At 47.2% G+C, this 11,542-nt stretch overlaps 1 protein-coding gene across 2 annotated transcripts in view; it reads left to right on the forward strand.

Moving 5' to 3' along the window:
• Positions 1-11,318, forward strand: part of GRIN2A (glutamate ionotropic receptor NMDA type subunit 2A) — a 207,542-nt gene extending 196,224 nt beyond the window's left edge. Inside the window, exons 14-15 of one of the 2 annotated variants that reach the window (XM_088656648.1) lie at positions 5,877-7,326; positions 8,928-11,318. In XM_088656648.1, the coding sequence (XP_088512774.1) occupies positions 5,877-7,326; positions 8,928-8,998 (1,521 nt within the window). In that variant the 3' untranslated portion in view covers positions 8,999-11,318. Of the gene's footprint in view, positions 1-5,876; positions 8,684-8,927 lie in introns of those variants that run through there. The other variant, XM_060282391.2, reaches the window with a different exon arrangement.
• Positions 11,319-11,542: the final 224 nt, after the last annotated feature.

Consider the following 11,542-nt stretch of genomic DNA (forward strand, 5'->3'; position numbering starts at 1 on the left):
CCAACTGAGCCATCACGAAAGTGTCATCTGAATTATTCTCAGCATCCCCACGATGGCTGGCTGTGTTCTATCTCAACCATCAGCGGCAGTGTGCTGTGGAATGCCAGCTATAATAATAATAATAATAATAATAATAATAATAATAATAATAATAATAATAATTTATTATTTATACCCCACCCATCTGGCCAGGTTCCCCCAGCCACTCTGGGCGGCTTCCAACAAAACACTAAAATACAGAAATCCATCAAACATTAAAAGCTTCCCTAAACAGGGCTGCCTTGAGATGCCTTCTAAAGGTCTGGTAATTGTTGTTCTCTTTGACCTCTAGTGGGAGGGCATTCCACAGGGTGGGTGCCACTACCGAGAAGGCCCAGCTGCTAGGAATCACAGATAGGGAGAAGGGTGTTGCGCTCAGGTCCTGATTTTGGGCTTCCCATAAGCACCTGTGGGAACACAGTCCTGGCCTAGATGAGCCACTGGTCTGATCCAGCAAGCTCTTCTTTGTTTCTTATGTTCAGTGAAAGAGGGGCGGCGGAGCTAGAGCTCTCAGGTATTCAGCCGATGGGGAAGTGTATACGAGAAGAGATTGTTCTGCTTTCCAAGGGCTGGAGCTGAAACTCAGTGGTAGAACTTCTCCCTGGCATGCAGAAGGTCCTAGGTTCAATCTCCAGTAACTTCAGGCAGGACTGGGAGAGGCTTTTTTCTGAAACCCTACTCTGACAGCCAGCGTAGGCAATACTGACATACATGGACCAACAATCGGACTTAGTAGAAGGCAACTTCCAGTTTTCATGGAAGGAGCAAAGCCTGAACCATTTCAGGACTGAAAGGGAACTAGAAACACATTCGGGGGGAAAGATACATCAGCATACAGAAGACGTAATGCAAAGGTTTCGCACGCACATGGTTGTGTGTCGTCTCTCCCTCGCCTTTTACTTCCATAACTCAAAACATTAAATCTGCCTTATATTTTGCAGCATTAAATGGCAAAGCACGACATCTCAGGCACAATGCCCCCCAATAATTGCTCTCCTTGAATAAGTGCAATTAGCCTTCTGCATGAAGTAATTTGTCTAAAAAAGATGAAGCTATTTTTTTTAAAAAACAACAACATAGTAATAGTGATAGTAATAGTAATAATAACGCAACTAGTAGCAAAAGTGAAATTTCAATTACAAAATAAGTTATTTGTTTAAACAACCAGCTGTAAATGTGCTTAGCCTTAATCTCTGGCAACGTACAGTGGTGTGTGTGTGTGTGTGTGTGTGTGTGTGTGTGTGTGTGTGTGTGTGTTTTAATTAGTTAATTGACTCTGATTCTGTGTTTGCCAAAAATGTTCAGGAAATAGTTGGATGGAACCACTGAGCTAATATCTAATTCTCTCTCTGTGTGTGTGTGTGTGTGAGAGAGAGAGAGAGAGAGAGAGAGAGCGCAATTGAGAGCAATTGAGAGCGAGGGAGGGTGGAACCGCACTAGGATTTTCTCGAAAAGACTGTATCTTGGCTCAAACACACAAATCTCCCTGCACACTTTCTGGCTTGCAGGACGTGTTAGTATGCAGCCTACATTGGCATACCCAAATTGCTTTGCTGTCCATAAAAATGGTTTGCTGGATCCAGCCAAGATCCATCCAGTCCATCAATCTGTTTATAGCTTCAGCCAGATGTTCACAAGCTGGTGGACAGGAAGGTTGAATGTTTTCTCCTCTGCATCCCCTCTATTCAGAGGCACAATCCTCTGGAACATGAACACTCCCTTTGGCTGTTCCGGCTAACAGCTGTTGACATGTCCATCTTCCATTAATTCCTCCCAGTTTGTGGCAAGCAGCCGAGGTGGTTGCCCTCCCAATGTTGTTGGGCTCCATTTCCCATTAGATCAGAGGTAGCCAATGTGGTTGGCCTTCAGATGTCACTGGAGTCCAGTTCCCACTGCGTCAGAGATACCTAACGTGGCTGCCATCCAGCTCTTGCTGTGCTCCATTTCCCATTACTTCAGGTTTGTGTAGTGCAGATGTGGGGGAACCTTTTTCACCCCCCCCCTGGTCCAAATTCCTTTCTGGACAATGTACTACATGCCGACGTTGGCAGGGCCAGAGGCAAAAGTGGGCAAAGCAGTGAATGGGCACATTCCTTATGGACAGTTGGCTGGTTTTGGCACATTGACTCTCCCACTCTTCTCTGTCCTCCATCCAGGCATGCAAGAGATGATAATGATATCAGAGTTCAAGGACACAGGCCAGCCAGGCAAAAAACTCAAGGGGGATTAGGACAGGAACACTGGGGTGTGTGGTCTGGGGAGAGTCCTCAGGGCTACATAGAGAGGTTTGGAGGGCCACATCCACCCCCCAGGTCTGAGGTTCCCTACCTCTGGCTTATTGTTTCAGGAAGTGAAAATAGGCAAGCTCGCATGACAATGTGGACTGAATTAAATCAGTCCAGGTGGGTGGGATTCTTGCACTAACCTGTTCCGGATATGGCATTATAATTATTGCCAGCTGTAAGAACAATCCTCTCCTTGGTTCCCAGTTAGGTACTAAGGTTGAAATACTGGGGGCAGATAATTTCTGCCATTGCAGCAGGTTTCAGGAGCTGTGGTGGTTGAGTGAAGGCCAAGTGGAAGGCTTGCTGCAGTTACCTGGTTGGCCTCTGTGGGGAACAGGATGCTGGGCTAGGTGGGTCATTGGTTCTGATCCAGCAAGGCTCCTCTTCTGTTCCATTTTGGAAGAAGAGAGAGATAGAGATAGCAAGAGCAAACGCTGAGTTGCACCATGGAACAGGAAGAGGCATGTGATTGCTCTCTGAGGTCTCCAAACCCTGGTTTGTGATGCAAACAGCATCTTTGCTGATGCAGGAAAACTGCTATTGAATCCCACAGGGCTGCTGTTTCAACCCCCATGGCATGGGCGTAGGCAGGGGGGGCAGGAGGGGGAGTTGCTGCCCTTAGAGGCAGGGCCGCTGGCCAGCCTGCCCTGCTGCCCACCCGGTGCCGTCTCCCTTCTCCCTGGCTGGCTGCGGGGCAGAGGGGGAGGAGGGGATAGGAGCAGCCCAATTTCGAGCTGATCCTGGCGCCCCCTTGCCCCTGCCGATTGTGGAGGGGGAGGAGGGAGTCGGAGCAGCCCGATTTCGGGCTGATCCTGGCGCCCCCTCACCCCTGCTGTTCGAGGAGGGGGAGGAGGGGGTCGGAGCAGCCCGAAATCGGGCTGCTCCGATCCCCTCCTCCCCCTCTGCGATCGTCGGGGCGGGTGGAGGGAAAGCTGGCAAGGGAGAAGGGAGCTTTCCTTGCCCCACTGTGGCCCCTCCCCCCTTGGCCCTGCCCCTTGGCCCCGCCCCTTGCCCCCCTAATTTTCATCCTGGCTACGCCCCTGCCCCATGGTATCCAATGGTTTGCTGCCGTATTGCATGAAGGTGCAGGCTGTCCAGGCTATGCAACTGAAATGCTAAGGGTATCAATACCTACATGTGTAGAATGTACTACACATCAAGGAACATAGGATGCTGTCTTAGACTGAGCCAATCACAACACGTAGGCTAATAATTAGTGGAAAATATTCAACAGAATAATGATATCATTCAAATTATAGGAGTAAGCCAAACTATACAATATAACAGAGTGGTAGTGAGGACCGTCAAGCCGTGTGTTCAAACCAGATGTCTAAGGACAGTCTCACAATAGTCTTTCAAAAGTTTCAATGGAAGACTTCTCAAAAGTTTCAAAAGTAAAGTCTCTCAATAGTCTTTCAAAAGTTTCAGTGGAAGATGTCTCAAAAGCCTCAAAAGGACAGTGTCTCCGGAATGATATTACTGTTTCATAATAGTCTTCATCAGCCGATATTTTCCAACAAAATATGTAAGGATCAGCGCTCACTAGATGAAGACTATTACAAAACTTTTGAAAGACTATTGAGAGACTGTCCTTAGACATCTGTTTTGAACACACGGCTTGACGGTCCTCGCTACCACTCTGTTATATTGTACATATGAACTTTGATTGGCTTATTCCCATAATTTGAATGATATCATTATTCTATTCTATATTTTCTAGTATTAGCCGATGTGTTGTGTTTGTATTGTTGTGGTTAATTCTTATTGCAACACAGGGATTTGTTTTTAGACTGAGCCAAGCCAGTGGTCCATCTAGCTCACTATTGCTTATACTGACTGGCAATAGCTCCCTCCAGTGTTTCAGGTAGGGAGTCTCTCCCAGCCCTAGCAGGAAACACCAGGATTTGAACTGGGAACCTTTTGCATGTAAAGCAGATGCTCTGTTATGAAGCTATGGCCCTTCCCCTCAAAGAAAGGGTGGGGAACCTTTTCAAGCCCAAGGGTCTCAGTGGGTGGGGCAGCCTTCCAGGGGGTTCATCGTGGGGTTAGAAGCAAAAATGGAAAGAGCAGCAGATGTGATTCTGGACTTTTGCATAGCAGGCTACGTTCCAGACATGCAAAAACCAGAGGAGTCTTTACACATGGAGAAAGAGAATACACTTGCACATATCTCCATCTCAGTCATCTATCCAGGCAAGCAAGGAAACATTATTGAGGGATGGGAAGGACAGGGGCAGGGGGGGACAAAGGCCTGGAGATGGAACTGGGAAAGAACTGGTGTGGGGTGAAAATTGTAGTTAAAAGGTTTTTTTTTTTTTTTGGCCTTTGAAAGACGGTTTTCGAAATCTTGGCTTGTTAACGGAAATGCTGATCCAATTGGGGGAAAAGACTTAGGGAGAGGGGAAGGTGTGTGCGATAAAGTATAGGGTTAAGACTTAGATTAGAGATATGATAGTCAAAAAAACTGTGTTTTCTGGAGGGAGTTAGAAGAATGGCTGAGGAAAGAATTTTTAGGTTAATATAAATTTTTGTGAGTTCAGATAGGTGTCTGGGCAGAGAGCTGCCTATCCTCCTCTCTCTACTCGGAGGCACCCAGTGGCAGGGGGTGCTCTGAGGGGTGGGGAGGGGGTGGAAGGAAACCCAGACACAATAATGGAACCTTGGAAGTGCTGTGCCCTGCGGGTCCCTCTTGTGGCAGGAGGGGGCCTATGGGAGGACAGCATGGAAAAGGAGGAGGATTAAGTTAATATTATAAGAATAGGATTTTGAATTGGAATAGAAAACCCGCCATAATTAATTAGAGAATGTCAGCAAAACCAGGAGGAAGAGTATCGAGGAAGTCACAATGATAATGTTAAGATAATAAGAATTGGGAATTTATAATTCTTCCCTATTGTTGTTGTGCTGTTTGTATTTGTTTAACTATGTTTATGAAAGAGCTGGGGGGAAACCAACCCTCAGAGCTCCTCCATTCCTGTCCTTTCAGTGGCAGGGAGGGGATGTGGGGGGAGGAGGGAGGGGGGAGGCCAAACCCAACTTATAATGGACCCCTTTGATTCTTAACGCCCACGGGTACCACTGGTGGCAGAAGTGGACTGGTGGGTGGAGGGAAAATGAAGGGACAGTGTTATAATGTATGTTTTGTTTGTCTTGTTTGTATAAAACTAATAAAAATTATTTTTTTAAAAAGGAAACATTGTAGCTGGTCAAAAATACTCAAGGAGGACTTTGCATGAGGATACAGTGGAACCTCGGTTTATGAACACCTTGGTTTATGAATTTTCGGTTTACGAATGCCGCGGACCCATCTGGAACGGATTAATTCACTTTCCATTACTTTCAATGGGAAAGTTCGCTTCAGTTATGAACGCTTCAGTTTATGAACAGACTTCCGGAACCAATTGTGTTCATAAACCGAGGTACCACTGTAGTCCTGAGGGAGGGAGACAGAGAGCTCGGGGGGGGGGCATATTTGACCTAAAGGGTGGAGGCTCCCTAACCCCTTATTTAAAGATTTGAAACTTTATCCCTTTTGTGTTGCTTCTCGTTTAGGGTATTTACAGCTGCATTCATGGGGTCCACATAGAAGAAAAGAAGAAGTCTCCCGACTTCACACTGACGAGTTCTCAAACGAATATGTTGAAACTCCTGCGGTCGGCAAAGAACATGACCAACATCAACCCCTCCCGGATAAACTCCCCCAAAAGAACAGCCGATTTTATCCACAGGGGGTCCTTGATAATGGACATGATGATGGACAAGGGGAACCTGATCTTCTCCGACAACAACAGGCCCTTTCCGCCGAAGGAGAACATTTTCAGCGACAACATAGGCGACCTACAGTCTTTCATGGGCAACCGCCACAAGGACAGCCTCAACAACTACGTTTTCCAAGGGCAGCACCCACTCACGCTGAACGAATCCAATCCGAACACGGTGGAAGTCGCCGTTGCGGCAGAAGGCAAAGGGAATTCGCGCCCGAGACAGCTGTGGAGGAAATCGGTGGAATCTTTGCGCCAAGAATCTCTGCGGCAGGGCTCTCTCCAGCGAGAAAACGATTCTGACGAGAACCGGCAGCATTCGTTGAAAGGCCCAAGGTACCTCCCCGAAGAGATCATCCGCTCAGACGTTTCAGATACCTCGAGCCGGGCCACCTGCCACATGGAGCCCGAAAACAACAACAACAAGCACCACAAGTCAAAGGACAATGTTAAGAAACGTCCTGTGGCGAAATACCCAAAGGACTGTAGCGATGTCGAGCTGACATATCTGAAAAACAAGTCTCTGCCTCGGGATAAAATTTACATTATAGATGCAGATAAAGAGCGTGGCTTTCACCTGGATACGCCCCAGTATATCGAGAACATTATCCTTCCAGAGACAATGGAGTTCTCCGACATTTATCAGGATCACAACGACAACTACCGGAAGTCGGAGCAGAGTAACAGGACTCCTTTGCCGAACGAGGAAAGTCTTCCAATCAACGACCAGTACAAGCTGTACCCGAAGCACTACGGCTCGAAAGATAAGAACGCAACCTTCGGCGAAGCCAACGACCACTACAGGCAGAACGCTACCCACTGCAGGAGCTGCCTTTCCAGCCTGCCCAGCTACGCCGGGCACCATTTGAGCCGCTCACCCTACAAGTGCGACGCCTGCGTGCGGATGGGGAACCTGTACGACATCGACGAAGACCAGATGTTGCAGGACACTGGCAACTTGGCCCAGCGGGAGGAAGAGGTGTACCGGCACGACTGGGTCCAGAACAACAAAACCCAGCCCCCGAAGAAAAGCAAGCTGAGGATCAGCCGGCAGCACTCTTTTGACAACCTCCTGGACAACAAGCCCAGGGAAGTGGACATCGGGAGGCCGGCCCGGAGCATCAGCCTAAAAGACAAAGAGAAATTTCTGGAAGGCAGCCCTTATGCAAACCTGTTTAGCGCCCCCCAAAGCAAACTCTTGAGCAGCAAGGCTCCGCTTTTCACGCGTACCTTGGACGACGGTAAGAGGATCAAGTCCCTGTATTCCGACCGTTCCGCGGAGAACCCTTTTCTGCACTCTTATTACGACGACCAGCACTTGGTTCTGGGGCGGAGCCCCGCGGGCCTTTATAAACACTCCTTGCCCACAAAAGCGAGAAATGATAGTTACTCAAGGTCGTCGATAAAATCGACCGCCTCGTACTGTTCCAGAGACGGCCGGGTCCACAACGACATGTACATTTCGGAGCATGGGATGCCTTATGTTGCAAATAAGAATAGCGTGTACTCAGCTCCAAGAGTTTTAAATTCCTGCAGCAATAGACGCGTGTATAAGAAGATGCCTAGCATTGAATCAGATGTTTAGCTTTTTCCATTCACATTTTTATCTAGAGGGGAAAACATAGTTGCCAGCATCCGAGAGCCAAACGGGGTGTTCCTTAGCGGTCTTCCGGGAACTGAGGGGCTGCGATGCCTTCCATTGATCGAATTAGTGTGTTGAACCAAAAACAAAAAGAAAGAAAGAAAAGAGGGAGGAGGAAGAACGATTGGGGAAACCCCCCCATCACTCCAAGGGCATATCTATACTACAAACATATATTGTTTTATTTTACTGCAGTGTCTTTCCCCAGAGCATCCTGGGAATCGCAGTTTGGTGATAGTGCCTCAGATCCCAAGGTCATACCCCCACCAGACATTTAAAGCACTATTTTACCACTTTGAACAGGCATGGCTCCCCCAAAAGAATCCTAGGAACTGTAGTATGTTAAGGGTGCTGCCCCCCTGGCAGAGCTACGATTGTTCCCTGGGAAGAGGGATTGACTGTTAAACCACTCTGGCGATTGTAACTCTCTGAAGGGATGAGGGACCTCCGAACAACTCACGGCGCCAATAACAAACTAAAGTTCCCATGATCCTTGAGGGGTGACGCTTTGACTGTTCGAATGGTATTGTGGCGATTTACCTACCGGTATATAGTGGGCATGTGGCCCATATTAACAACCCACAGCTTTGTTTGGAAGGCTACCATCCCCTAGGAAGAGGGAGCAACGATCAAGCTCCCTTAGGGATCAGTTCAAGCCCGGGCAGAAATGGGCACCATTTCTGGTCTGTTCATTTTGGAATCCTGCTGGGATATGTTGGCAACTATGTTATTTTTTTATATTAGGATGGTTCTTTTCCCCCTTGTCCATCAGACTTGAGTCCTTCTCGCACTTTCCACCTGGCGTATTTATGTCCTCCCAGACGTTTATTTTTTAGTAGAGAATAAGCAATATGGTATGCATGTACTTTGACACAGAACAAAGAAAAAATTTTGTTAAGAATGCATTTGTACACTGACAAAGGTAAGACTTGTCAAAGAGATTAGAGCTAGTCTTTTTTTTTAAAAAAAAGAAACGAACAAAATGAAAAACTATATATATATATATATATATAGCTATAGCTATACGATTTAGTTTCATCTTTGTTTTTAAACACAGTCAAACAAAAGGAAAAAATATCCATATCTATATCTATATATATCTATATATCTATCTATATATACTTATATATAAATATATATATACATCCTCAGGGCCCGTGAATGGAAACAATATTGTGTTCATCTTTGTCTGTCTTACAGAGACCAAGGCTGCAATCCACCGAGGACTTCTCCTCCGCCAAGTCCCATTGAAAGGAATGGAAGTTTCATAATTGCTAATAGAGGTCCCACACGTTCAGATAGCAGCTCCAAGCTGGGCGATGTGGTGGTGCAAAGGAAGGGGTGGGAACCTCTCCCAGGGAAAGGCAGGGAGCTTCTTTCCCCGTCTCCCCATCTAAGCCTGAACAGACAGACAGACCACGCTAGTCCCTGTCGAGGCCAGGCTGGCCTGTGGTGGGCGACCTCACCCGGGACGAAGCCTGGGGAGAGCTGGGAGGCTGGACGAGGAACAGAAAGACAAGACCACACGGTCTCCTGGCATTTCTATGGCTTAACCAAACCTGGAGACTTCTTAACGTCCAACCTCCGAGCTATCCAAGGGGCTGACCTTAGGGTGACTTTGATTTTCTGCCAGTCCGAAGAGGGGCACTGAGGTCTGTGCTCGCAAGAGTTCCAGCTAATCCACCTGCCTGGGGAACCAAGTGGCCTCACTTGCTGAGCTGACTTGTCGCCCCCCTAACAGCCCCGGTGGGCGTACCAGTGGGGGTGAAGGGGGGCAATACATGTCAGATGTTTGAGCTCCTGATCTTTCGCTTGGCTGCTCCCTACACTGAACAAGCACAAAAGTCCAAGTCCAATGTCCTTGGACAACTCCCATTCTTTTTAATGGTCCTTGGGGGTCAGTTTCACATAGGATCATAGAACTACCAAGTTCGGAGGGACCCTAGGATGTCACGGCCCCCATTCTCAACACAGGGTTGCCACCTTTTCTTACAGACCCTGCACCCGCCTATCTTTCCCAGACGTTTAGCAGGTGCTCCACGCTTTTCCTGGTGTGGAGATGAGTGCTAGAGAAAGGTTCAACTGTGACATTTCTCTGCACCAGGGCTGAGCCTAGAGCAGGGTGCCCCCAGACTTGGGTCTTTAGCTGCTTTTGGACTACAGTTCCCATCATTCCTGACCACCGGTCCTGCTAGCTAGGAATGATGGGAGTTGTAGTCCCAAAAACAGCTGGAGACCCGAGTGGGGAAACCCTGGCCTAGACAGCAGGGCTGGTAAGCGTGTTTTGAGGGTGTTTCAAAACCATTCCATGGCAACACGTGGAGATGTGGGCAAAAGGTTTCCCCACCTAAGGTTGGCGAGCCTCTGCACGCAGTTAACTTGCCACCAGGAGACAGCCACCACATGGAGAGACTTTAAATGGCCTCTTTCTGGTCACAGTCATGTGCCTGGTGGCCCCACACACAGGAGGAGAAGTTCCTGGGAGATTGTGCCCATCTAGTTAACAACCCACACAATTCTGCTCCAGCGTAAATTCCATGAAAATATTGATATTGCTGCACAAGGAAAGCAGACCTCAAAGGATAGCACTTTACTGTTGACATTCGTAAAAACAAAACACTTTAGCCTTGAAGGAGTCTCATTGCTTATGGGGCAACTTAGGGTGGATTCAGACATTATGAATGCAGCGCAGGAAGTTTGTGGGAAACACACACACCATCATGTTCTTGAGTTGGGCACCATCTTATATCCATCAGATGATATCCAACTGCCATGCTCAAAGTTGACCTATTGAAATCTGAGTTGGGTATTATTTTATACCAGGCATCCCCAAACTGCGCCCCCCCCCGATGTTTTGGCCTACAACTCCCATGGTCCCTAGCTAACAGGACCAGTGGTCAGGGATGATGGGAATTGTAGTCCAAAACATCTGGAGGGCCAAAGTTTGGGGGGTGCCTGTTTTATACCCATTGGGGGATATCCTCTAAGTCATGCTTGAAGTAGAGCTAATGGTCTTGATTCCATTGATTTAAATAGGTCTATTCTTAAGTATGACTAATGAATATCATGGGAACATGCTATGTATGGATCAAGTGGTTTGTTGAAGTTTCAGCTGCAGCAAGGGTGCATCCGTATCTCTGTGTTTTTCAAGAACAGCCTTGCATCGTCTAAATCCACCTTAAGGTCCAGGGAGGAGATTCTGGAGAGCCCAATTTGGGGAGTGAAGCCAAATATATATATATAATAACGAGGGGGAAGGGGGAGGAAAAAAAAACATAGGCCCAACTCATTGCACTTGTAAGACGATGGTTTCTGTTGGTGTCCAAATGCTTTCGTTCTCTTTCATAGACACTCGTTTTGTAACGAAATTGGTTTGTAGAAAACTCCACAGTCCAGCTTCGCAGCTGGAAGATCTCCGCAGCTGGAAACATAGATATTTCTAAGTCTTGTTGTATGGAGCTTACATCTGTAAAGCTGTAGACCTCATAATCTAACTTGAAACCTAAATGTGTACACAAGTATGTGTCTCTTCCTTGTTGGTGATGATAACTCAGGGCTGTATAGTATCTCTCTTCGCCTTGTTCCTTCACATTGTTCAAAAAGAAAAAGAAAAAGAAAAAAAAGAGAACCCTAGAACACAGGCACCAATATAACCGTTGCTCATTTGTTTACAACCCAGTAGTGGTCCCATTCCGATTAACCCCGTATGTTAATGTTAACTGCAGTTGTTAATGTACGACACCAACAGCCATATATGTTGAATGGACTCAACCTGGAATGCAGTACCAAATTGTTTGACAGTAGTCTGGAAGTAT

This window comes from Zootoca vivipara, chromosome 13 (genome assembly GCF_965207765.1).
Source record: "Zootoca vivipara chromosome 13, rZooViv2.hap1.1, whole genome shotgun sequence".
In the NCBI taxonomy this organism is placed as follows: Eukaryota; Metazoa; Chordata; class Lepidosauria; order Squamata; family Lacertidae; genus Zootoca; species Zootoca vivipara.